Here is a 22,443-nt window from a genome sequence, read left to right as displayed (position 1 = left end):
CCCCGTTTTGCAAAGACATTTTAATACAGCTTGGTCCACTGTGTCCCATTTCTGTCACGTCCTTTATAAGAGAGGAGTTTGACCTATCCGATCAGGTTATTTTCTTCAATTTCCGTCTTACTGGTTTTTATCTGTGTGTTGAGGTCAGCGATGGGAATGTCAAACAAATCTAGAATTTCCCATGCAAGGCCTTTACCCAGCCATCTCCCATCCCTTACCCTCTCGCTCTCTCCCTCTAACCACCGTCCTCCTCCCAGCTCTGACCACTTTCGAGGTAGTGATCCAGTATGGGCTGGCCACTCCAGAGGGTCTGGCCGTGGACTGGATAGCAGGGAACATCTACTGGGTGGAGAGTAACCTGGACCAGATCGAGGTGGCCAAGCTGGACGGAACCATGAGGACCACGCTACTGGCTGGAGAGGTGGAGCACCCCCGGGCCATCGCCCTGGACCCCCGAGACGGGTGAGAATGAATCCATTGAACCACCACAGTGACAGATACCATACCACAGATACTATAGAACTGGAAATTGTAGATCATATACAAGCAATGGTACTTTGATATAACTTCTGTATAGAACTGTAAAATATATATATATATATATATATATATATATATACACTGCTCAAAAAAATAAAGGGAACACTTAAACAACACAATGTAACTCCAAGTCAATCACACTTCTGTGAAATCAAACTGTCCACTTAGGAAGCAACACTGATTGACAATAAATTTCACATGCTGTTGTGCAAATGGAATAGACAAAAGGTGGAAATTATAGGCAATTAGCAAGACACCCCCAAAAAAGAAGTGATTCTGCAGGTGGTGACCACAGACCACTTCTCAGTTCCTATGCTTCCTGGCTGATGTTTTGGTCACTTTTGAATGCTGGCGGTGCTCTCACTCTAGTGGTAGCATGAGACGGAGTCTACAACCCACACAAGTGGCTCAGGTAGTGCAGTTCATCCAGGATGGCACATCAATGCGAGCTGTGGCAAAAAGGTTTGCTGTGTCTGTCAGCGTAGTGTCCAGAGCATGGAGGCGCTACCAGGAGACAGGCCAGTACATCAGGAGACGTGGAGGAGGCCGTAGGAGGGCAACAACCCAGCAGCAGGACCGCTACCTCCGCCTTTGTGCAAGGAGGTGCACTGTTAGAGCCCTGCAAAATGACCTCCAGCAGGCCACAAATGTGCATGTGTCAGCATATGGTCTCACAAGGGGTCTGAGGATCTCATCTCGGTACCTATTGGCAGTCAGGCTACCTCTGGCGAGCACATGGAGGGCTGTGCGGCCCCACAAAGAAATGCCACCCCACACCATGACTGACCCATCGCCAAACCGGTCATGCTGGAGGATGTTGCAGGCAGCAGAACGTTTTCCACGGCGTCTCCAGACTCTGTCACGTCTGTCACATGTGCTCATGTGCTCAGTGTGAACCTGCTTTCATCTGTGAAGAGCACAGGGCGCCAGTGGCGAATTTGCCAATCTTGGTGTTCTCTGGCAAATGCCAAACGTCCTGCACGGTGTTGGGCTGTAAGCACAACCCCCACCTGTGGACGTCGGGCCCTCATACCACCCTCATGGAGTCTGTTTCTGACCGTTTGAGCAGACACATGCACATTTGTGGCCTGCTGGAGGTCATTTTGCAGGGCGCTGGCAGTGCACCTCCTTGCACAAAGGCGGAGGTAGCGGTCCTGCTGCTGGGTTGTTGCCCTCCTACGGCCTCCTCCACGTCTCCTGATGTACTGGCCTGTCTCCTGGTAGCGCCTCCATGCTCTGGACACTACGCTGACAGACACAGCAAACCTTTTTGCCACAGCTCGCATTGATGTGCCATCCTGGATGAACTGCACTACCTGAGCCACTTGTGTGGGTTGTAGACTCAGTCTCATGCTACCACTAGAGTGAGAGCACCGCCAGCATTCAAAAGTGACCAAAACATCAGCCAGGAAGCATAGGAACTGAGAAGTGGTCTGTGATCACCACCTGCAGAATCACTCCTTTTTTGGGGGTGTCTTGCTAATTGCCTATAATTTCCACCTTTTGTCTATTCCATTTGCACAACAGCATGTGAAATGTATTGTCAATCAGTGTTGCTTCCTAAGTGGACAGTTTGATTTCACAGAAGTGTGATTGACTTGGAGTTACATTGTGTTGTTTAAGTGTTCCCTTTATTTTTTTGAGCAGTGTATATATATAGTCCCCCTTCACATATTCAGACACTGTGTGAATGACTGCTGCTAGATATTCATGCATTTGTATCCCTCTCCCTTTTGTTCTCGTTGTCTTCCTCTGTTGTCAGTATTCTGTTCTGGACGGACTGGGATGCCAGTCTGCCCAGGATAGAGGCAGCATCTATGAGCGGTGAGGGCAGGAGGACTATCCACAGAGAGACTGGCAGCGGTGGCTGGCCCAACGGACTGACTGTAGACTACATGGAGAGACGCATTGTATGGATCGACGCCAGGTACTGTTGCTCTCCTTACCGCGCACACACACCCACCCACCCACCCACACACACACACTCACCCAGACGCTCTCTCCCCCAGGTCTGATGCCATCTACTCTGCTCTGTATGACGGCTCTGGTCTGATCGAGGTGCTGAGGGGTCATGAGTACCTGTCCCACCCCTTTGCTGTCACCATGTACGGAGGAGAGGTGTACTGGACGGACTGGAGGACCAACACTCTGGCCAAGGCCAACAAGTGGACCGGCAACAACGTAACCGTGGTCCAACGGACCAACACACAACCCTTCGACCTGCAGGTGTACCATCCCTCCAGACAGCCCCAAGGTAGGTGACACACACACAAATCATAAATGCGTACACATGCACGCGGACACAAACAAGCCACCCCACACTTCCCAGCTGTCTCTCACTGCTAACTGGACAGTGTCAAACGAAAGGGCAGGACTGCAGAGAGGTACGCTCCAGACCTCCTGAACCCAAACACATCAATCCTCTGGGACGGCTAACCGTCACTACTGTCTGTTGTGTGTTGCGTTGCCTCCATGTTCTACGAGACGTAGCATGGTTTCTAACACCTTGTAGACACACACACACACACACTGTAGATCATAAAGGCCCCCCACTGCAGTATTAGGCTTTTCAGACTGGACATACAGGACTTTAGATGACTTGTTGAACGTGTCACGTGACAGACCGACTACACGGCGAGACATACTCCATGTACAGTTTAAAGTATCTGGTGGTAAAGGGATGGCTCGTCTTGAAGACACACGTTTTGTGTTGATTTTGATTTGTGTAACTAACTAATTCTATGTTGTTGTGACGTGCTCTATACACTATAGTAGCCTGGATATGCAGTCATATGGCGTCATACACTATAAGATGTGATTTGTTCTCCACGTATATTTTTTTAAATGTATTTTACCTTTATTTAACTATGCAAGTCAGTTAACAACAAATTCTTATTTACAATGACGGCCTAGGAACAGTGGGTTGGTTAACTGCCTTGTTCAGGGGCAGAACGACAGATTTTTACCTTGTCAGCTCGGGGATTCGATCCAGCAACCTTTCGGTTACTGGCCCAACGCTCTAACCACTAGGCTACCTGCCGCCCCTATATAGTGATCAGTGGCCTACTATACTGTAGGAGTTCCCAGACTTTTAGTCAGTCAGGGGTTAATAGACTGTGCCCTGAGCTGATCACACAGTGTTTAACAGATGGAGAGAACTGGGCTCGTATCCACAAAGCAATTCAGAGTGCTGATCCTGGATCAGTTTCCCTTTTTTTTAGGTCATAGTGAATAATATTATACGGGCAGATTCTAGATCAGCACTCTTACTCTGAGATGCTTTCTGGATACAGTGGCCCTGATCTGAGGCGAAGGAATACGGAGCTGAGGTCTCACTGGCCAGTTGATTGACAGCTTCCCCCAGTCCCTCTGACACCGATGGGGAAACAAACCATGCCTGACGATGTCTGACTCAATCCCTATCCGTGTCTCGCTCTGTCCTCTGCTCCCTCTAATACTCCATCCCTATCTGCCGACCGCTCCCTTCACTCAGTCTCCAGCGCAATGCTCTGTGATGGAAGTGTTTTAGTAATTGAATCAAATAATACCTTAAAAAAATTAAAAAATTAAATTGTTGCCTTGACTCGATTCTATTCAATTTCGATTGATGGATCATTGCCGCAGTGGACCAGGTCTCTTTATTCAAACATGTCTTGGTCCTCTCTCTCCCTCAGCTCCTAACCCTTGTGCCACCTCTGATGAGCAGAGCCAGTGTTCTCACCTGTGTCTGATCAGCTACAACCAGACATTCTCCTGTGCCTGTCCTCACCTTATGAAGCTGCAGGCTGACAAACGCACCTGTAAAGGTAGGAACACACACACACACACACACGCACACACACTCTCAGAGGGCTGAATGGTGACCAATGGGTCTACATTTGCTGTAATTTAGAAACACCCAATCGGACGATTGTCTTACTAATGAGAATAGCTCGGTTTTTAGTTCAGCCGCTCTTTGATATGCTCATACTGCCTTTTGTAGTTTCTGGATAGTAACCCTTCCCCTGTACCCCCCCTACCCCCCTTGTCTCTTCCATTCTCTCTCTCCAGAGTCTCGCCAGTTCCTGCTGTATGCCCGTCAGATAGAGATCAGGGGAGTGGACATAGACAACCCCTACTATAACTACATCATCTCCTTCACGGTGCCAGACATAGACAACGTGACCGTGGTGGACTATGACGCCGTGGAGCACCGGATCTACTGGTCAGACGTCCGAACCCAGACCATCAAGAGAGCCTTCATCAACGGCACCGGAGTGGAGACCGTGGTGTCTGCTGGTAGGATGACCGCTCTTTCAAATACTCTTTTTTTTTTGTTGTAGTGCCCGGATGTGCGACGTTTGCTCCTTTTTGAGGCTATTAGTTCCGATGGGCAAGGCAGGCTCAATCAAGCGCGGCTAACGTCTTTGAAAGGAAACTGCTTTGGAATCCACTAGGCTGATTTGTGACCAAATCATTTGTTTATTGAATTTTTCGGTAACTGCCAAAATAAAGCAAACACCAACGGTGTCTTAATAGGTCATTGGGCCACTACGAACCAGAACAGCTTCAATGCACCTTGGCATAGATTCTACAAGTGTCTGGAACTCTATTGGAGGGATGTGACACCATTCTGAGATTAATCCCATCATTTGGTGTTTTGTTGACGGTGGTGGAAAACGCTGTCTCAGGCACCGCTCCAGAATCTCCCATATGTGTTCAATTGGGTTTAGATCTGGTGACTGACACCACACACACACACACACACACACACACACACACACACTGAGATCTCTTCTAGCCATGGTAGCCAAAATAATGGACGACTGGGCATTTTTATACATGACCCTAAGCATGATGGGATTTTAATTGCTTAATTAACTCAGGAACCCATCCATTTACTCAAGTGCTTCCTTCATTTTAGCAGTTACCTGTAGTTAGTGGTTTAGTTAAATTTGCCTGTATGTGTGCTTGGTTTTCTTCAGACCTGCCCAACGCCCATGGTCTGGCAGTAGACTGGGTGTCTAGGAACCTGTTCTGGACCAGCTATGATGCCAATAAGAAGCAGATCAACGTGGCCAGACTGGACGGATCCTTTAAGAACGCTATTATCCAGGGCCTTGACAAACCCCACTGTCTGGTCCTGCACCCTATACTGGGGTGAGTACACACACACACACACACACACACACACACACACACACTGGAGTAGGAATGGAGTTTTCAATTAACACGACAGCAAAAGAACGTTGATGTTGTCACGGTGATTTCAGTGACCGTCAAACCAAGCTTAACGTGTAATAACATGTCATGTGTTTGTCCTTCTGCAGAAAGATGTACTGGACGGATGGGGACAACATCAGTATGGCCAACATGGATGGCAGCAACCGTACCATGCTCTTCACCAATCAAAAGGGCCCTGTGGGTGAGTGGGTGAACACTAACACTGTAGTGTACAACAATGCTGAGCAAGTGAGAGAAAAGTGAGAGTCAGAGTGTGCGCGTGCGCGTGAGTGAGTGTGTGAGTATTGTTTCTCCTCCGTACTATGTGATGTTTTTTCCTGCCCTGTTCAGAGAAATTAGTCATTGAAGTCGCTTGCATTGTTTACCATAAGTTAATGTGACAGTACCGTGTTTGACCACTAGATGCTGCTGTTCCTGCTATACCGCCTCACTACTTTATCCATTTTGCTGGTCTCCTGTGCTTATTAAATAGATCACAACATTTCCTTCACAATTTTGTGTCGACAACCAATAGATTTAGCTCATAATGAAAATAAATTGGGTGGTCACCCTCACAATTCAAGTCCTCCATGAAAACAGTTCAGTTTGCCAGTTTCTCTTAAACCTGTGTCCAAGAAAGGACCCCGTTGTGTACAGTTTGTTCCCTTCAGAATAGGTCTGGATTAGTTACTGTTAGGCCTTTCCTGATGAACAAGCAAACCATTAGGCTGCATCAGTTTTAATGGTTTCAGTGTTATGGTCTTCAATGGTCAAAGTACCTTTTTCTAACTACAGAAAATATTTTGGAACCGTCAGAGAATGTGAGTATAGTTATATGTCCCCTTTCTGTAGACTACGGCACAGAGGGAGGGAGTCTAACCATGTAGTGTTATCTGTCCTATTTGTCCCCTTCAGACCTGTCTGAAGACTATGACATGGACTGTGTGAGTGAACGAGAGAGGTCTGACTGGGATCGTGTTGTGCTAACTATATCCTATAGGCCTGTCTATAGACTACGACAGTGAGCAGCTGTACTGGGTCAGCTCAGGGAACGGCACTATCAGCCGCTGTCAGATGGACGGCTCAGGCCTGGAGGTCCTGGACGGGGTCAAACCAGGCAGGCTGACCAAGGCGTCCGCTCTGGCCATCATGGGTAAGGCAGAAACAAGCTATGCTTGGCTGAAATTATTTCTTTATAATCCGCTTTGCACTCTGGGTTCGCTGCTGTGTTAGTGTTATCTGTGAAACGATAGCTTTTTTTGTCTATTGTGTCTATGTTGAGTCTGGAATTAAATGCAGTTTGAATCCGAAAAAGCTTTATTGTCCATTAACATTATCTGCCTAACTTTAAGCAGTCACCTTTCTTGTCTAAACTTAACCAATCACATTTGTTTCTGCCCTCAGGAAAAATATGGAATCAGGAAAACTCTGCAACGTGGTGTGAAACACCATTCTAAACCATTGTGTGCTGTGGTACTGAATATCTATGCCGTGTGTCTAGGTGACAAGCTGTGGTGGGCAGACCAGGGGACAGACCAGATAGGGACGTGTGATAAAAGTGATGGCGGGAACTGGAAGGTGCTACGTAACAACACCTCTCCTATGATGCACATGAGAATATACAACGAGAGCCTGCAGATAGGTACAGGTAGGACGTCGTACTGTTGTCACACCTACGATGTCCCGCTTTCCGACTTACCAGGTCGAAATTCCGCGAGTTAATGAATGAGAAACAAGATGGTGTTTTTTGAGTGATTTTTCATTGTTTGACTGTATTTTTCCCCTGTTGTCCCAGGCATCAACCTGTGCAGTAATAACAATGGAGACTGTTCCCAGCTGTGCCTGCCCACCTCCTCTACCACCAGAACCTGTATGTGTACTGCAGGCTACAGCCTTAAGAGTGGACAGCAGTCCTGCGAGGGTAAGAGACCGTCACACACACATTTTTAAACACTTTATTCAAATCCACAAATCACGTTACGTCGCAAAGGGATTCAAACATTCAAAAGGTCACAGGCGCTTGGACACTCGTGGATATAGAAGCACCTCATCCTCTATATAGCCTTGCTGGGTAGAATATACAGAGACATCTTACTGTAACAGTAGCCTTAGTAACTTTCTGTCCTCCCTCTCCAGGTATGGGTTCCTTCCTGCTCTACTCAGTACATGAGGGAATTAGAGGAATCCCCCTGGACCCGTCTGATAAATCTGATGCCCTGGTGCCCGTGTCTGGCACCTCGCTAGCTGTGGGCATCGACTTCCACGCCGGTGAGTATACTGCTGTGGGCCTACCAATTCCGAAACAGGAGTTTGGTTTGAGGATCAAGTCACTTGAGTGTTAATGTGTAGTCACACCAACCGTCCTGCAAAGATGTTTCCCCAAACTGTTTCTACGTTGTACCTGCCTACGGTCTTCCAAGTAATTACTATGTAACTTTATTATGTTCAAGCAACATTGGCAAATATTATCCAGAGCAATTAGGGTTACATGCCTTGCTCAAGGGCACATCGGCAGATCCCACCCCCCACACACATTCAGCTCCGGGATTCAAACCGGCGACCTTTTGGTTACGGTCCCAATGCTCTTAACTGCTAGGCTACCTATTTTAGTAGGACTTTATTTTGGTAACGGTAATGATTATTGTATCCGGTTACTAACCGTCCTCACGTCTGTCTTGTTAGAAAATGACACTATCTACTGGGTGGACATGGGACTGAGCACCATCAGCCGAGCTAAGAGAGACCAGACGTGGCGAGAAGACGTGGTGACCAACGGCATCGGCAGGGTGGAGGGCATCACTGTGGACTGGATCGCAGGTCAGAGAACAACCAGAACCGTAACCACATACACACGCAGGGACGCATACACGCACACCCACTGACTCCTCCCATCCGTCCCCTGTCAGGTAACATCTACTGGACAGACCAGGGCTTTGACGTCATCGAGGTGGCCAGACTCAATGGATCCTTCTGCTACGTGGTCATCTCCCAGGGCTTGGACAAGCCCCGCGCCATCACCGTGCACCCAGAGAGAGGGTATGTAGTTGGGGCTGGGACTAGGGATTGGGTGTCTGCCCGTAGTGCTCTGTGTGTCTTAGCATGGTTACTTATAGGTTGTTATTATTGGTCCAGCAATCAGTTATGTTTGCACTTTGATTAATAATTGCGAGCAGTAACTGGTCATATGACGGGGAAACTGTACATGTTTGCCTTCAACCTCATACGAGTGTGTGTCTGCGTGTTTCTGCAGGTATCTGTTCTGGACAGAGTGGGGCCAGGTCCCCCGTATAGAGAGGGCCCGTCTGGATGGCTCTCAGAGATTAGTCCTGGTCAACTCCAGCATCATGTGGCCCAACGGAATCTCCATCGACTACAAGGTACAGTCCACACACACATCCATCTTTCAGATTCACACCTAGCGTTTTCTCCTCTCTCCTGTTTTCTTTTAGAAAGCGGTTTGAGTATTTGTCTGATTGTGTGTGTAGGAGGGGCTGTTGTACTGGTGTGACGCACGGACAGACCGGATCGAGCGCATCAACCTGGAGACGGGAGAGAACAGAGAGGTGGTGCTAGTTAACAACAACATGGACATGTTCGCTGTGTCCGTCTTCGAGGGCTACATTTACTGGAGTGACAGGTGAGCTCCCTGCTGTCCTATCCCTGTCACCTCCTCGGTCTTGGTTTAACCCTTAATATGTTACCCTGCTATGGTATACTTGATTTACTTGACTAATGTGCTTGGCTCCTTTAAGGAGCATAAGGCCATAGACGAACAGTTTTCCTACATTTTATGCCGTCCTGCCATTTACCAGACTTAGATTCCCATCGCGTGAGTGTCGTTTAATACAATTTGTTTGTTTTACCTCCAAGCCTGTTTGAACGTGACTGACTAGTGTTTTGTTTGCCGTGTTGGACCAGGACTCACGCCAACGGTTCCATCAAGAGAGGCAACAAAGACAACGCTACAGAATATGTGTATCTGAGGACAGGCATCGGTGTACAACTGAAGGACATCAAGGTCTTCAACAGGGACCGGCAACAAGGTAAGGACATTTAACCTCTAAGAGAAACCCACATGTGTGGCAGGGTTGGGTTCCAATTAATTTTAAATCGGTCCACGCAGGAGTTTAATTGACATTTCAAATGAAAAGTAAATAAATAGGGGCAGTTATTTGGAACAAGGAATTTTAATTCCCTTCCTGGATTGACTGCAACGGAATTATCTCTAACCCAGGTGTGCTGTGTTAAATTGTGTGAGACTGATGTGCGTGTGTTCTCCCTCAGGCACCAACGTCTGTAAAGACAACAACGGCGGCTGCGAACAGCTCTGCCTTTACCGTGGCAACGGGGAGCGAACGTGCGCCTGCGCACACGGCATGCTGGCCGAGGACAGCCGCGGTTGCCGCGACTACGACAGCTACCTGCTCTACTCGGAGCGGACCATTCTGAAGAGCATCCACCTATCAGACGAGACCAACCTGAACGCCCCCATCAAGCCCTTCGAGGACCCGGAACACATGAAGAACGTCATCGCTCTGACCTTTGACTACCGCGGAGGAGGGGGGAGGGGAGCCAATCGGATCTTCTTCAGTGATATACACTTTGGAAACATCCAGCAGATCAACGATGACGGATCAGACCTCAAGACGGTGGTGGAGAGTGAGTATGAACGTTGACCCTGTTATGTTCTACTGTCCGCAAGAGGAAAAACATTCTGGCGGATCCTCTCAATGGAGGATGCTGGGGTATCGTGTAGAATTGTCCGTTTTAGCTGGGCTTTCACGCACTCGTACACGTGTGGTTTTTAATCAGCTTGTGCTATTAAAAACGGGAAAAAGCTAATGGCCTCAGCTGAGCTAATTGTGTTTATTGAAATGAGGTGAGGTTGTAAGACCGATCTTGTTCAAGTCAAACATGTTCCCCCACTGTCCATAGGTCTATAGAGTGGTCTATAGAGTGGTCTATAGAGTGGTCTATAGAGTGGTCTATAGAGTGGTCTATAGAGTGGTCTATAGAGTGGTCTATAGAGTGGTCTATAGAGTAGTCTATAGAGTAGTCTATAGAGTGGTCTATAGAGTGGTCTATAGAGTAGTCTATAGAGTAGTCTATAGAGTAGTCTATAAGAGTAGTCTATAAGAGTAGTCTATAAGAGTAGTCTATAAGAGTAGTCTATAAGAGTAGTCTATAAGAGTAGTCTATAGAAGGCCCATAGAGTGGTCTATAGAAGGCCCATAGAGTGGTCTATAGAAGGCCCATAGAGTGGTCTATAGAAGGCCCATAGAGTGGTCTATAGAAGGCCCATAGAGTGGTCTATAGAAGGCCCATAGAGTGGTCTATAGAAGGCCCATAGAGTGGTCTATAGAAGGCCCATAGAGTGGTCCATAGAACGTTTATAGTGAACATACCTGGTCCATAGAGGGTCATTAAAGCTCTATAGAATATCCGTTAAGTATCCACAGAATGTCCATTGAGTTTTCATAGTAACCCTTAGAATCCGGGTAGGGGTAGGGGTGGCGTATCCAGCTCCACAGGGTTGAAGGGCTGCACCATGTCCCTGCCCCTGAACACCCCGGTACACCCTGCCATACACCCCCTGCACCCCTCCCATCTCTCCCGGCCCAAGTCCATCAGATCCCTCCTGAACTTATTGGACATGAACACGTAGAGGACGGGGTTAACCACCGCTGCTGAAGACGCCAGTAGGCGGATGAAGATTGCTATGGAGCGGTAGCTGGAGACACCAGAGATTCTGACCCCTTTGAGGGAGGGAGAGAGAGAGGGATAGAAGTTTAATCCAGTCCACAATATTACAACAATTGAAAAGACAATATAACAGAATAATAAAAATAAAAATAAAAATGTATGTGGTACCTAGGAGGGAGAACATGAGGCCGTAGGAGGGCAGCCAGCAGAGGGTGAAGACCAGCACCAGCAGCGCTGACGTGTGGGTCACCTGTGGGTCACAGAAATAAACAGAACATTAGAATACATAGAGTTAAAACTAGAAGCGACACTAGAATGGACCCCGGATATCCCGGCAACATGACTACAGGACAGCGGCCACCTTGGTCAGGTTACCTGGCTCTGGTAGCGCTCCAGCTGGGAGGCACATCCCAACAGTCTCATCTGGCGCAGGAAGCAGTAGATCTTGGCGTACATCATCACAATAACGCCCAATGGTATCGCAAAGGCAAACAGGAACAACGCCGTGCTGTACACCAGCTGACTGAGGCCGCCCAGGAAGGCGAAGCAGTGTAACGCGCTGGACACCGCCACCGTGCGGAAAGCAAACTGCGGAGCTGCCAGGGCTACGGCGGGAACCCAGAGGAGCGCCACGGTCAGTTTGAGGCGGCTGTGCATGCGGGAGCGGAAGGACCAGGCGGGGTGGACCACAGTCAGGTAGCGGGTCACGGCGAGCGCAGCCAGCGTGAAGACTGAGGCGGAAGAACAGGCCACGCCCAGGAAGCTGACGACCTAATAATCAGCAAAACACAATTGTAGAGCGTATTTCTCATACCCAAGGCACTATACAACATGATCATAAAAATACTGTTGAAGATCTAAGTAAGGAAGTACATAAAAATAAAGTGTGTCCCTAGTCAAAGAATGAAAAGATGGCGAGATGAAGGACCTTGCAGAGGAAGCTGCCGAAGGGCCAGGAGCCCAGGGCGATGGCCGCGGTGTGGAAGGGTAGGCAGAGCAACAGCAGCAGGTCAGCAGCACTCAGAGCCAGCAGCAGGGTGTCTGTCCCATGAGGAGGCTTTCCACCTACACACACGACCACAGTGGAACAAGTTTTTTTTCACGCTTTCAATGTGTCGTCCTCTGGGGTCTTTTTTTGCTTTTGTACTTTTTTAATTTAAGACTTTCTAACTGCACAAAATGTTTACCCCCCAAAAAATCGACCAATCACCTCGCCTCCTGCGGCCGGCCAGGATGGAGATGACTAGGCAGTGGCCCGCCAGGCCCGTCACCAGGATGAGGCCGTCCAGCATGGGCACCAACAACTTCGTCATCTCGGTCCCATCTGTCCCATTTCCCTGGCCCCCACCACTACTAATGTTATACAAAGCTCCCCCATCACTATTGTTCATCAGCAGCATTTCACCACAGTTCTTTGTTGCAAAGCACATTTTGAATTCTATTCTATTCTGTCCTCCGTAGACACACACGCACGGTGGCGCTGATATTTCAGACTACTAATTATTACTAATCTTGATAGTAGGTATAATGACTGTCTGATAATAGGGAACATAACAGTAACATGGTCTCTGACACTCCTCCCCAACACCCCTCCTCCCAACGTACCCTCTCCTACTGTAAAACCTTATCACTCGTAACCACATTGGCACTTCAACACGACGACTGACAGGTTCACTGACACGTTCACCTTGACAGGCAGCAGCGAACTGAGCAGTTAAGGTCGTTCATGCTTAGAAGCGTGTGAACAATGCATCGGTGTCTGTTCTTCCTCGTCTCGAATGCAGTTGCGATTCCTTTACGTTTCCACTTAGACGATGTGACAATCTTTATCCGGGCGGTTTGTATTTGACAAGGCATCAATTTCTGTTGTTTAGTTTCTACGGTCTCTGGCCAGAACACCCAACAAGAAAATAGTATCGTGGAATCAGGCGCGTAGTCCACTCCAGACTTCCAAAACAAGTTTTAATGATCCAAGTTTACACACAAATACTTCTTCTTAGAGACTGACATTGAGAGAGTCCATTCCTGACGCTGGCTGCATACTGGCTGTGTTCCATATCAGCATTCCCCCCCACCCTCCTCCCCCAAAGAAGTTGGTTATTTAAAAAAATATATATGGCAACCCAGTTCTGGCCCTGAGCTTGTATTGAAAAATGTCTATCCAGTCTCTTCCTTAATGTTGTATTGATTTGTTGAAACCAAGCAACACTATAATACGAAGGAGCTGCTGTCGCTGGCTGCCGTCTCAGTTGCCATTTAAAAGCAGTCAATTCTACTTGAAGTTAAGTGCCTCGCTGCGGTGTCTGTAGTGTTGTCGTCCGTTATGAGGTTCATTCAGCTATCCTGCCTGCCTGGCCACAGATTCAGATTCCTCGGGTAGCCGGAGAAGAGGCGGAACAACCAAGAACGCGAGAGAAGGAACGAAGACCAACGACGACAAAAAAAAGAGGACACAATAAAGACGGGGAAAGAGGGCTTTGTTGGTCTTGAGAACGATACTCACTGTTCGTCTGTCGGATAGGTAATGTTGTCAGTTCTGTAACAGCCCGCTTCTCGTTTAACTACTGTTTGAACAGGGGCTGAGATAGGAGCTGGGAGGAGGAGGGGAGTCACAGAGGTGTCTCTGATTTAAGTTACAGTAAAACTGTTCAGAACACACTAACCCTGGCAGGTACATCACATCTGTATAGCTTTACTGATTAACCAGTTGTTTGCTAGCGTCCTTGCCAACATCTCCTTTTTGTCTGCCCTTGTCACTAGGAATTTCAAGGATGTAGAATATCGACTGTGGCTTGGACGCCAACTTAGTAGAGTTCTGGTTGGTTAGCTTTAAATGCTGGCCTCTGCAATGCAGGGATGTTTTGCCTGTTCTTAATGTAGTCCCTCTCTGCTACAGTTTGACTGCTTGTCTGTAGGTGCAGACAGATTTCCAGCCCTCCTCCGTCCACCTTAAACACCTGGGAGAAAAATAACTCGTTATTGACTTTTGACCATGAGCAAACAGTTACATGGAGTGTCCAGGCTTTTATTATTGAGCAGTTGCTGTCATAAAAATGGACAGTGGTGTGACGCCAGCAGATGCTGGAAACTCTGAGAGAAGCCCATAAGGGGTGACCCTTGAAAGAGTCTACAGGGGATTATGTTTGGGTGACCTCTCCTCTGCTGGGTGTCACACAGCTACTTGAGTCAGAAACGGGTTTCAGAATCCTGAAATGGAAACTGTAGAGGGAGAAGGTGTGTGTGTGTGTGTGTGTGTGTGTGTGTGTGTGTTCTGGTGGTGTCTTTTTTTAAATTTTCTTCCTGGATAACAAGTCACCATGAATAACAGGGTCTGCGGGGAGAGGAGCAGTGTGTGTGCAGGCAGTCAGCCATGAAATGACAGGATGATACCGAACAGCAGGCATGGCAAGGTCCTTCGCTCATAGCACTGTACCATTTGTCCTTTCTTCTCTCGCTTTCTTTTCTCCTTTCTCACGGTCTTTCTCTCTCTCTCCCCTCTCTCTTTCTCCTCACAGCTTTTTTCCATTCGACAGCTGATTTGGATGGACATGCCCATATAAGAACCTTTCCCATTGCCATTTAACCACTGCCTTTCTGGAAAGTTGACCATGCTTGCAACCTATTCCTTCTTTTAATGATGATTCCTGATTAGAGTTGAATTTCCCCCCTTAAGGACCTTTGTAGAGAGGTTCGCTCCCTTTGACCTTTGTAGAGAGGTTCGCTCCCTTTGCCAATACTACTACATACACTGAAGCGTTCCCTTTTTTTTCTGCTGTACTTGTTTGGCCTTGTTTCCTTCTCAGCAGGCGATGCTCTTTCATTGGCTCTCTTGGTCCGTTTGCTAGAGACCCACCAAGGTCTGTGACAGTAGTATTGACTGTGTTGTGACCACTACACTAAAGGATGACAGGGTGCTGAAAACTTAATCATGTCTTGTCTTGTTTTCTCCTGTACTGTCACAGTCCCTCAATAGGGCATATACCTTTACTGACTGTTTTTCCCCCTCTGTGTTCTCTCGCTCTCTCCCCCCAGATGTAGGCTCAGTGGAGGGTTTGGCATACCACCGTGGCTGGGACACCCTCTATTGGACCAGCTACACCACCTCCACCATCACCCGACACACGGTCGACCAGAGCCGACCGCAGGCCTACGACCGCAACACCGTGGTCACCATGTCTGGAGACGACCACCCCAGGGCCTTTGTACTGGATGAGTGTCAAAAGTGAGTGGCAGTGATGTTCGTTTGTATTTTGATATTTTTTATGTAGAATTTGAAGGAGCGTGAATGACTTTTGAAAGCCCCCGACAACGACTACTAGATTTTAATTGACGGATGAAATGTCAAACCGTAGCTGTTTGGTCAGTTTTATTAGTCTGTTACTGGAGCGTTTTATTCATCGACTCCATTACTTTGTCTTTCTACCATATTGTCTGTTTGTTTTATGTAGCTGACCATTTTCCCAGGCTATTTTTAACTGGCCCTTTACTTCCTGTTGTCCTTGTCTACTAGTCTGATGTTCTGGACCAACTGGAACGAGCAGTCCCCCAGTATAATGCGTGCCAGTCTGTCTGGTGCCAACGTGCTGGTGATCATCGGTAATGACATCCGCACCCCCAACGGCCTGGCCATAGACCACCGCGCCGAGAAACTCTACTTCTCAGACGCCACGCTGGACAAGATCGAGCGCTGCGAGTACGACGGCAGCAACCGATACGTGAGTCACCTCTGTTACCTGTGACTTGTTGGGACGGTGTTGACGCCAGCCACTGTGGACCCCCAAGGGTCTGCGCTTGTGTTCTCTTATCTAACCATTTTTTTATTTGTTCTGAATCATTATCGAAATAAGATCTCTAATACTTTTGGTTGTTTGAAGACAAACTGCTTTCCCCCCCCCCCCCCCCCCATAGGTGGTTGTGAAGAATGAGCCGGTGCATCCGTTTGGCCTGGCGGTGTATGGAGACTACATCTTCTGGACTGACTGGGTCCGCAGGGCCGTGCTCAGGGCCGACAAGTTTGTGGGTAGAGACATGAGGTTGCTGAGAAATGACATCCCCCAGCAGCCAATGGGAATCATCGCTGTGGCCAACGACACCAACAGCTGTGAGTGATGGAACTCATGGGGAAGGTCAAAAAGGGGCGGGTCATTTATGCTGACGAACTGCCAATTGAGTCCAACGTAGTTCAGGCTTCAGATAGGCACGCTTAATCATGTCCATGCGGATATTACACAGGGTTACTGTAAAGTTTCAGTATTTGGGGCGGCAGGGTAGCCTAGTGGTTAGAGCGTTGGGCTAGTAACCGAAAGGTTGCAAGTTCAAATTCCTGAGCTGACGAGGTAAAAATCTGTCGTTCTGCCCCTGAACAAGGTAGTTAACCCACTGTTCCTAGGCCGTAATTGAAAATAAGAATTTGTTCTTAACTGACTTGCCTAGTTAAATAAAGGTCAAATAAAAATGTAAAGGCTATGCAAGTACATTTAATTGATTTTAATTCTACCAGGTGAGTTCTCTCCCTGTCTGATCAACAACGGGGGCTGTCAGGACCTGTGTCTGCTCACCTCAGACGCGAGGGTCAACTGTAGTTGCCGTGGAGACCGCAGACTCCTGGAGGACAACTCCTGTTCGGGTGAGAAGGGGTGGGGGCCTGTGGACATTGTCAATCAATAGGTTCTCGTTAGGGGTCACGGTCTAGGTAAGGATACACATGGTGCTGACGGTCTCTCCCTGTCCCTACTACCGTAGCTCTGAACACGTCGTGTGGCAGTGTGGACGACTTTGAGTGTGGCAACGGGGACTGCATCAACTACAGCCTGACCTGTGACGGCATGGCCCACTGCAAGGACAAGTCAGACGAGAAACCGTCCTACTGCGGTGAGTCTGTGTGTGTGCGTCTGGTGTTTTTGGGATGTCAGTTCAATTTCAAGAAAGAGAATAGTGTAATAATTGTTTAGTCATACTATATTGGTCATAGTAAGACGGCTAGAGCACGTCTTCTGACGCTGGTCTTGCTCTCTGCAGCGAACCGGCTGTGTAAGAAAGGCTACAGGCGCTGTATCAACGGCCGCTGCATCGGCCACATGTTCTGGTGTGACGGGACTGACGACTGTGGAGATCACTCCGACGAGCTGCCCTGCAACAGTAAGTAGTGTGTGCCTGTGTGTTTGCGTCCGTGCGTGCGCGTTACTATACCCGTTCTAATGTGTGTGCGCGCCTGTTCTCCAGTGACCCTGTGCAAAGCCGGAGAGTTCCAGTGTCGAGATGGGAGCTGCATCTCCAACACCAGCCGCTGTGACCAGGTGGTCAACTGTGAGGACGCCAGTGACGAGATGAACTGCTGTAAGTCAGGCTGTCTTTTACATGTCGGATATCTGTGACGAAAGGTCATTTGAGCTCAGTAATGTCGAACTGTTGTTAAGTATGGATGCGTCTGAAATGGCTCAGTATATGCTGTGGCTAGTGCATCCGTTTCTAACATAGCCCACATAGGGCACATATGATCCCCACTCCGTGTTGAACGTACAGACGCTGCTCCCAGGAGCCCCTCAACTAACCACCTAATGATTGTTCATTTGTGTATGACGTCTCTCCTCCCCAGTGCCAACTGACTGTTCCCGCTACTTCCGTCTGGGGGTGAAGGGGGCGACCTTTCAGAGCTGTGAGAGGACCACGCTGTGCTACCTGCCTTCCTGGCAGTGCGACGGCAACAACGACTGTGGAGACTTCTCGGATGAGAGAAACTGCCCAGGTAACGGGCAAACAGATCTTACCTTTCTCCTTTTAGGGCCTATTGGGCAGTATATCATTCGGACAGGGCTTTAAACGTTCTGCGTTTTCTTTCAAACACTTAAAGCGTTTGCTTGAGCCTGCCCGGAGTGCCAAAATGGGCGGGGGTGGCACTTTTGGGACTGCTCAATTGGTTACATTGTGCAGGAAATGAAGCATGGCTATTTGAACCCCTGGTCTGACTCATTGCCAAACGTCTTTAGGGTCTTCAAAGCGTTACAATGTACTCTCCGTCTCTCTCCACCAGACAAGAAGAAGCTGAAGTGCCCGGTGAACTTCTTTGCGTGCCCCAGTGGTCGCTGTATCCCTATGAGCTGGACCTGTGACAAGGAGAACGACTGCGAGAACGGCGCTGACGAGACCCACTGTGGTCAGTCTCTTTGACAGATATTAGATGCCTTCTGTGCTTCCCCGTATTCCCTTAGCTGATGTAATGCACAACTTTGTGTTGTACTGTTGTGCCACAAAGATCAAAACGGTGTGGTCTCCCTGCGTATTCAATAGATAAAAACAACGAGCATGGGGGTCAGAGTTTAATAATTCATTCAACGTTGTCCTAATTTCAATAATAAAATAAAAAAAATGTGGTGATAAATCTGTTCTTGCACAAAGTAACCCAGATGAAATTCGCTAACGTTTTCCCTCTGTCTCTGCAGATAAGTTCTGTACGTCCACCGAGTTTGAGTGTGGGAACCATCGCTGTATCTCCAGCCACTGGGTGTGTGACGGCGCCAACGACTGCGGCGACAATAGTGACGAGGACAGCAGATGCAGTGAGTAGCTCAACCGACACCTACGATTTACGGCCCAGATCACACCCCAGATCACACCGAGTTTTCTACCAGACCCTCTGCTGACATTGGCAGCAATTAACAACACGATTCCCAAATTCTCCCAAACATATTTACTCAGGAGGAGCCAGATTCGTTGGTTGGTTGATTGATCCTTTTAATTGGTCGACCGCTATTCTGAAGTTATCTAACCTGTTCATGTCTCCGACGTTGCCATAGAAACCAAGACGTGCAGCCCAGAGGCGTTCCAGTGTCCCGGCACGCATGTGTGTGTCCCTCAACGCTGGAAGTGTGACGGGGACAAGGACTGTCTGGACGGGGCTGACGAGAGTGTCAAGGCTGGCTGCTGTGAGTAGTCGCCTTCTTCGGTTTGCGCCGCTGTTCAGGCACCTTGGTTTGAAAGTGAGGTAGCAACAGCATTTATTTTTCTCTGTTGTGAGTAGGAGGAGAGCCACAACACGTCCACAAATGTCCTAATAGTCACCACAGCTGATCTGAACTGGACTTGGATAGATAATATAGTATAGTACTCTGCCCCTATGCATTGTACCCATCAAGGCTGGCTGCTGTGAGTTGGAGAACGATCTCTCATCTCCTCCACTCACTCCATAATAATCACCACACCTGAATTGGGCTTCGGTAGTAGAACTAAGTAGAAAGTAGAACATTCCCCATTTAGCTGTGGTATTAATAGATGAAAGGGGAGGCATCAGACTTCCATTCCGTCTGTTTAGGATTCATCTTAATGAAATGATCAGCGGAGACTTAAATGGCAACGAGTTGAAGACTGTTGTTGGAGACTGCTCAGGTTACGTGTCATTCATTTTTGCAACACCTGTTTGCTAACCCATTCTCACTTTCTCTCTTTTCTCTCCTCTCCCTCTCAGTGTACAACAACACCTGTGACGAGAATGAGTTCATGTGTCAGGACAGACAGTGTATCCCCAAGCACTTTGTGTGTGACCACGACATCGACTGCTCTGACGGATCCGACGAGTCCCCACAGTGTGGTGAGTGTGTGACGCTGCGTGAGCACAGAGGAGGAGACGGGGATGAAGTGATGCTGGCGGTTGTGATATGTCTATCTTTTTGTCCGTTCCTTCTTCCCTTAACCGCTGACCTGGCAGTACAGGATAACTGAAGAGTTTTCAATATATGGTTATCATTTCCTTCATTATTACCAATAACTGAAAGGATAGGGACATAGAAAGGAAGCCATTTTACAGTTATAGAGACACAGACAATGTCTCAGTGCTGACATACCTCTCTACCCGTGTAGAGTATCCTACGTGTGGGCCGGAGGAATTCCGCTGTAACAACGGCCGCTGCCTCAACCAGAAGAGCTGGGAGTGTGATGGAGATTTTGACTGTCAGGACCGCTCTGATGAAGCTCCCAAGAACCCCCGGTGCACAGACTCAGGTCTAAAGGGACACACTGTGTTCTATATCTGTAGAAATGTATAGTATAACACTGCATTTGTGTGTCATTTTGTGGTTGCGTTGTTAAGTAGTTGGCTGTGGCTTCTGCTGAAAAGGCCATAGCATCCCTCACTGTAGGTTTTGTCTTGGTAGTGAATTAAAAAAGTTAGGCAAACTATTCGAGTTTATTAGCAACCAGGAAATGGCGGAGCGATATCTGCATAGTGCATCTTTAATGTTCTCTGTGGTCATTGCAGTAAAGCAATGTTGGAGCTGTTAGCCCTTCAGTCTGCATAACCTAAACTGCAGTCTTTTTGCACCGCCTACAGAGAGGAAGTGTAATGACTCTGCCTACATGTGTCGTAACGGGAAGTGTCTTAACGAGACGTTGCTGTGTGACCGTAACGACGACTGTGGTGACGGCTCTGACGAACTCAACTGCTTCATCAACGAGTGTCTCAACAGCAAGCAGAGTGGCTGCTCTCAGCTCTGTGAGGACCTCAAGATTGGCTTCAAGGTGTGTGTGTGTGTGTGCTTTTGTGCATGTTTCCAATATTTCTACCTGTGTAATACAACCTGGAAATTCTGCGATATTATCAAATCTGTACACCTCAGTCTCATCTCCTTCCTATTAGTGAACCATGTGAGTCTGCTGGTACAGCACCGACCTACTGTAGCTGAATATGTGTTCCACTGTATTGACATGCTGTCTGTGTGTCCCCTGGGCCCTACAGTGCAGGTGTCACCCTGGTTTCCAGCTGAAGCGGGATGGGAAGACGTGTGTGGACATAGATGAGTGTACCACGTCCTACCCCTGTACCCAGCGCTGTATCAACACTCACGGATCCTTCCACTGTCTCTGTGTGGAGGGCTTCCAGCTACGACCTGACAATCCTACTATCTGCAAGTCCACCTCTGGTAAGACCAACAGCAGGGACTACTTGGATTCTTCCAATAAGAAAGGCTCTTTCGTTGTCCGTCGTAAAATGTTTACAAATGTATTCCGTTGCGGCGTTCAAGGAGCAATACCCATCTCTTAGTGTTGGGCGCATGTGCCTCTCTTTATGACAAGTTCGACCATGTACAGAGCCCTTTTCTGGTCCCCCTAACTGTTATCTATCGGTCTGTCTCGCTACAGATGAGGAGCCCTTCCTGATCTTTGCCAACCGGTACTACCTGAGGAAACTGGACCTGAATGGCACCAACTACACTCTGATTAAACAGGTGAGACAGCAAGCACTGTGTTGGGATCAGTCTGCCGTTTAACCAGGTGTCAGTTTATATGACTATTTATTATCAGCGATAGGGATAATCTAAACCGATTGTAGGCTATATCCTGTGTGTGTGCCGTGTTTTTGGTGCATGTCCGTGCGTGCCTTCGAGTGTGTATGCTTGGGGGGAGTGTGGCTTTTTGTTGCCGTGACTATAAACATCCAAGGTATGATCTTTTTGGAATGTTTGGATCGTTTACAAATTAAATATAATTCACGGATTCTAAATGTGTGTGTGTGTGTGTGTGTGTAATAATAGAATTTGCGGATCCAGATAATCTGTTTTCTAATGTGTGTGTGTGCCAGGGCCTGAACAACGCGGTGGCTCTGGATTTCCACTATGCAGAGCAGATGCTCTACTGGACCGACGTGACCACTCAGGGCTCCATGATACGACGCATGAACATCAACGGCAGCAACATCGAGGTCCGTTTGGAAGTTGTCCGGTCTGTCACTCTCATTGAGTCTGTGGACAGCTGGCTAGTTCTTGACTCTGATTGGACCATTGATCTGTTGGTGACTCTGATTGGTCAGTTGGCCTGTCTGTGGCTCTCTGATTGGACAACCGACCTGTTAGTGGCTTTCAGATTGGATATGTCTCAAGTCTGTTGTTCTCATTGGACAGTAGGCTAGTTTATTTCTCTCTTATTGAACAGCAGGCCTTTTTGTGGCTCTGAATGGACAGTTGGCCCGTATATGACTTCCTGGTTAGTTAGTTGGCCAGTATCTGACTC

The 22,443-nt window shown here is 48.1% G+C and overlaps 2 protein-coding genes across 3 annotated transcripts in view; one reads left to right on the top strand and one right to left on the bottom strand.

Annotated features, from left to right (window-relative positions):
- The window catches only part of LOC120061032 (low-density lipoprotein receptor-related protein 1-like), a 133,927-nt gene that overhangs the window by 92,103 nt on the left and 19,381 nt on the right, over positions 1-22,443 (top strand). The window contains exons 26-59 of the mRNA XM_039010526.1: positions 258-462; positions 2,303-2,467; positions 2,550-2,794; positions 4,215-4,346; positions 4,591-4,818; positions 5,505-5,679; positions 5,850-5,944; positions 6,743-6,895; positions 7,244-7,390; positions 7,538-7,663; positions 7,879-8,010; positions 8,425-8,559; positions 8,649-8,778; positions 8,993-9,119; positions 9,228-9,379; positions 9,661-9,785; positions 10,027-10,401; positions 15,478-15,667; positions 15,956-16,160; positions 16,354-16,546; positions 16,946-17,071; positions 17,188-17,316; positions 17,464-17,583; positions 17,668-17,781; positions 18,041-18,190; positions 18,476-18,598; positions 18,885-19,001; positions 19,239-19,367; positions 19,907-20,029; positions 20,299-20,439; positions 20,768-20,955; positions 21,173-21,356; positions 21,577-21,662; positions 22,016-22,135. Of these exons, the coding sequence (XP_038866454.1) occupies positions 258-462; positions 2,303-2,467; positions 2,550-2,794; positions 4,215-4,346; positions 4,591-4,818; positions 5,505-5,679; positions 5,850-5,944; positions 6,743-6,895; positions 7,244-7,390; positions 7,538-7,663; positions 7,879-8,010; positions 8,425-8,559; positions 8,649-8,778; positions 8,993-9,119; positions 9,228-9,379; positions 9,661-9,785; positions 10,027-10,401; positions 15,478-15,667; positions 15,956-16,160; positions 16,354-16,546; positions 16,946-17,071; positions 17,188-17,316; positions 17,464-17,583; positions 17,668-17,781; positions 18,041-18,190; positions 18,476-18,598; positions 18,885-19,001; positions 19,239-19,367; positions 19,907-20,029; positions 20,299-20,439; positions 20,768-20,955; positions 21,173-21,356; positions 21,577-21,662; positions 22,016-22,135 (5,285 nt within the window). The remainder of the gene's footprint in view (positions 1-257; positions 463-2,302; positions 2,468-2,549; positions 2,795-4,214; positions 4,347-4,590; positions 4,819-5,504; positions 5,680-5,849; positions 5,945-6,742; positions 6,896-7,243; positions 7,391-7,537; positions 7,664-7,878; positions 8,011-8,424; positions 8,560-8,648; positions 8,779-8,992; positions 9,120-9,227; positions 9,380-9,660; positions 9,786-10,026; positions 10,402-15,477; positions 15,668-15,955; positions 16,161-16,353; positions 16,547-16,945; positions 17,072-17,187; positions 17,317-17,463; positions 17,584-17,667; positions 17,782-18,040; positions 18,191-18,475; positions 18,599-18,884; positions 19,002-19,238; positions 19,368-19,906; positions 20,030-20,298; positions 20,440-20,767; positions 20,956-21,172; positions 21,357-21,576; positions 21,663-22,015; positions 22,136-22,443) is intronic.
- On the bottom strand, positions 7,619-13,041 carry LOC120061031 (delta-type opioid receptor-like). Of its 2 annotated transcripts, XR_005478296.1 has the most exons (6): positions 12,656-13,041; positions 12,374-12,510; positions 11,821-12,216; positions 11,614-11,695; positions 11,148-11,498; positions 7,667-9,281 (listed from the first exon to the last, which is right to left on the bottom strand). XR_005478296.1 is itself a non-coding variant. In XM_039010525.1 (5 exons), the coding sequence occupies exons 1-5, from the start codon at positions 12,873-12,875 to the stop codon at positions 11,230-11,232; spliced, it is 1,104 nt and encodes a 367-aa protein (XP_038866453.1). In that variant the 5' UTR covers positions 12,876-13,041; the 3' UTR covers positions 7,619-11,229. The 2 variants fall into 2 exon arrangements, 1 of the variants encoding a protein (XP_038866453.1); XM_039010525.1 differs by having other exon boundaries at positions 7,619-11,498.

Source organism: Salvelinus namaycush, chromosome 16 (genome assembly GCF_016432855.1).
Source record: "Salvelinus namaycush isolate Seneca chromosome 16, SaNama_1.0, whole genome shotgun sequence".
Lineage (NCBI taxonomy): Eukaryota > Metazoa > Chordata > Actinopteri > Salmoniformes > Salmonidae > Salvelinus > Salvelinus namaycush.
This window is presented reverse-complemented; position numbering and strand designations above follow the sequence as displayed.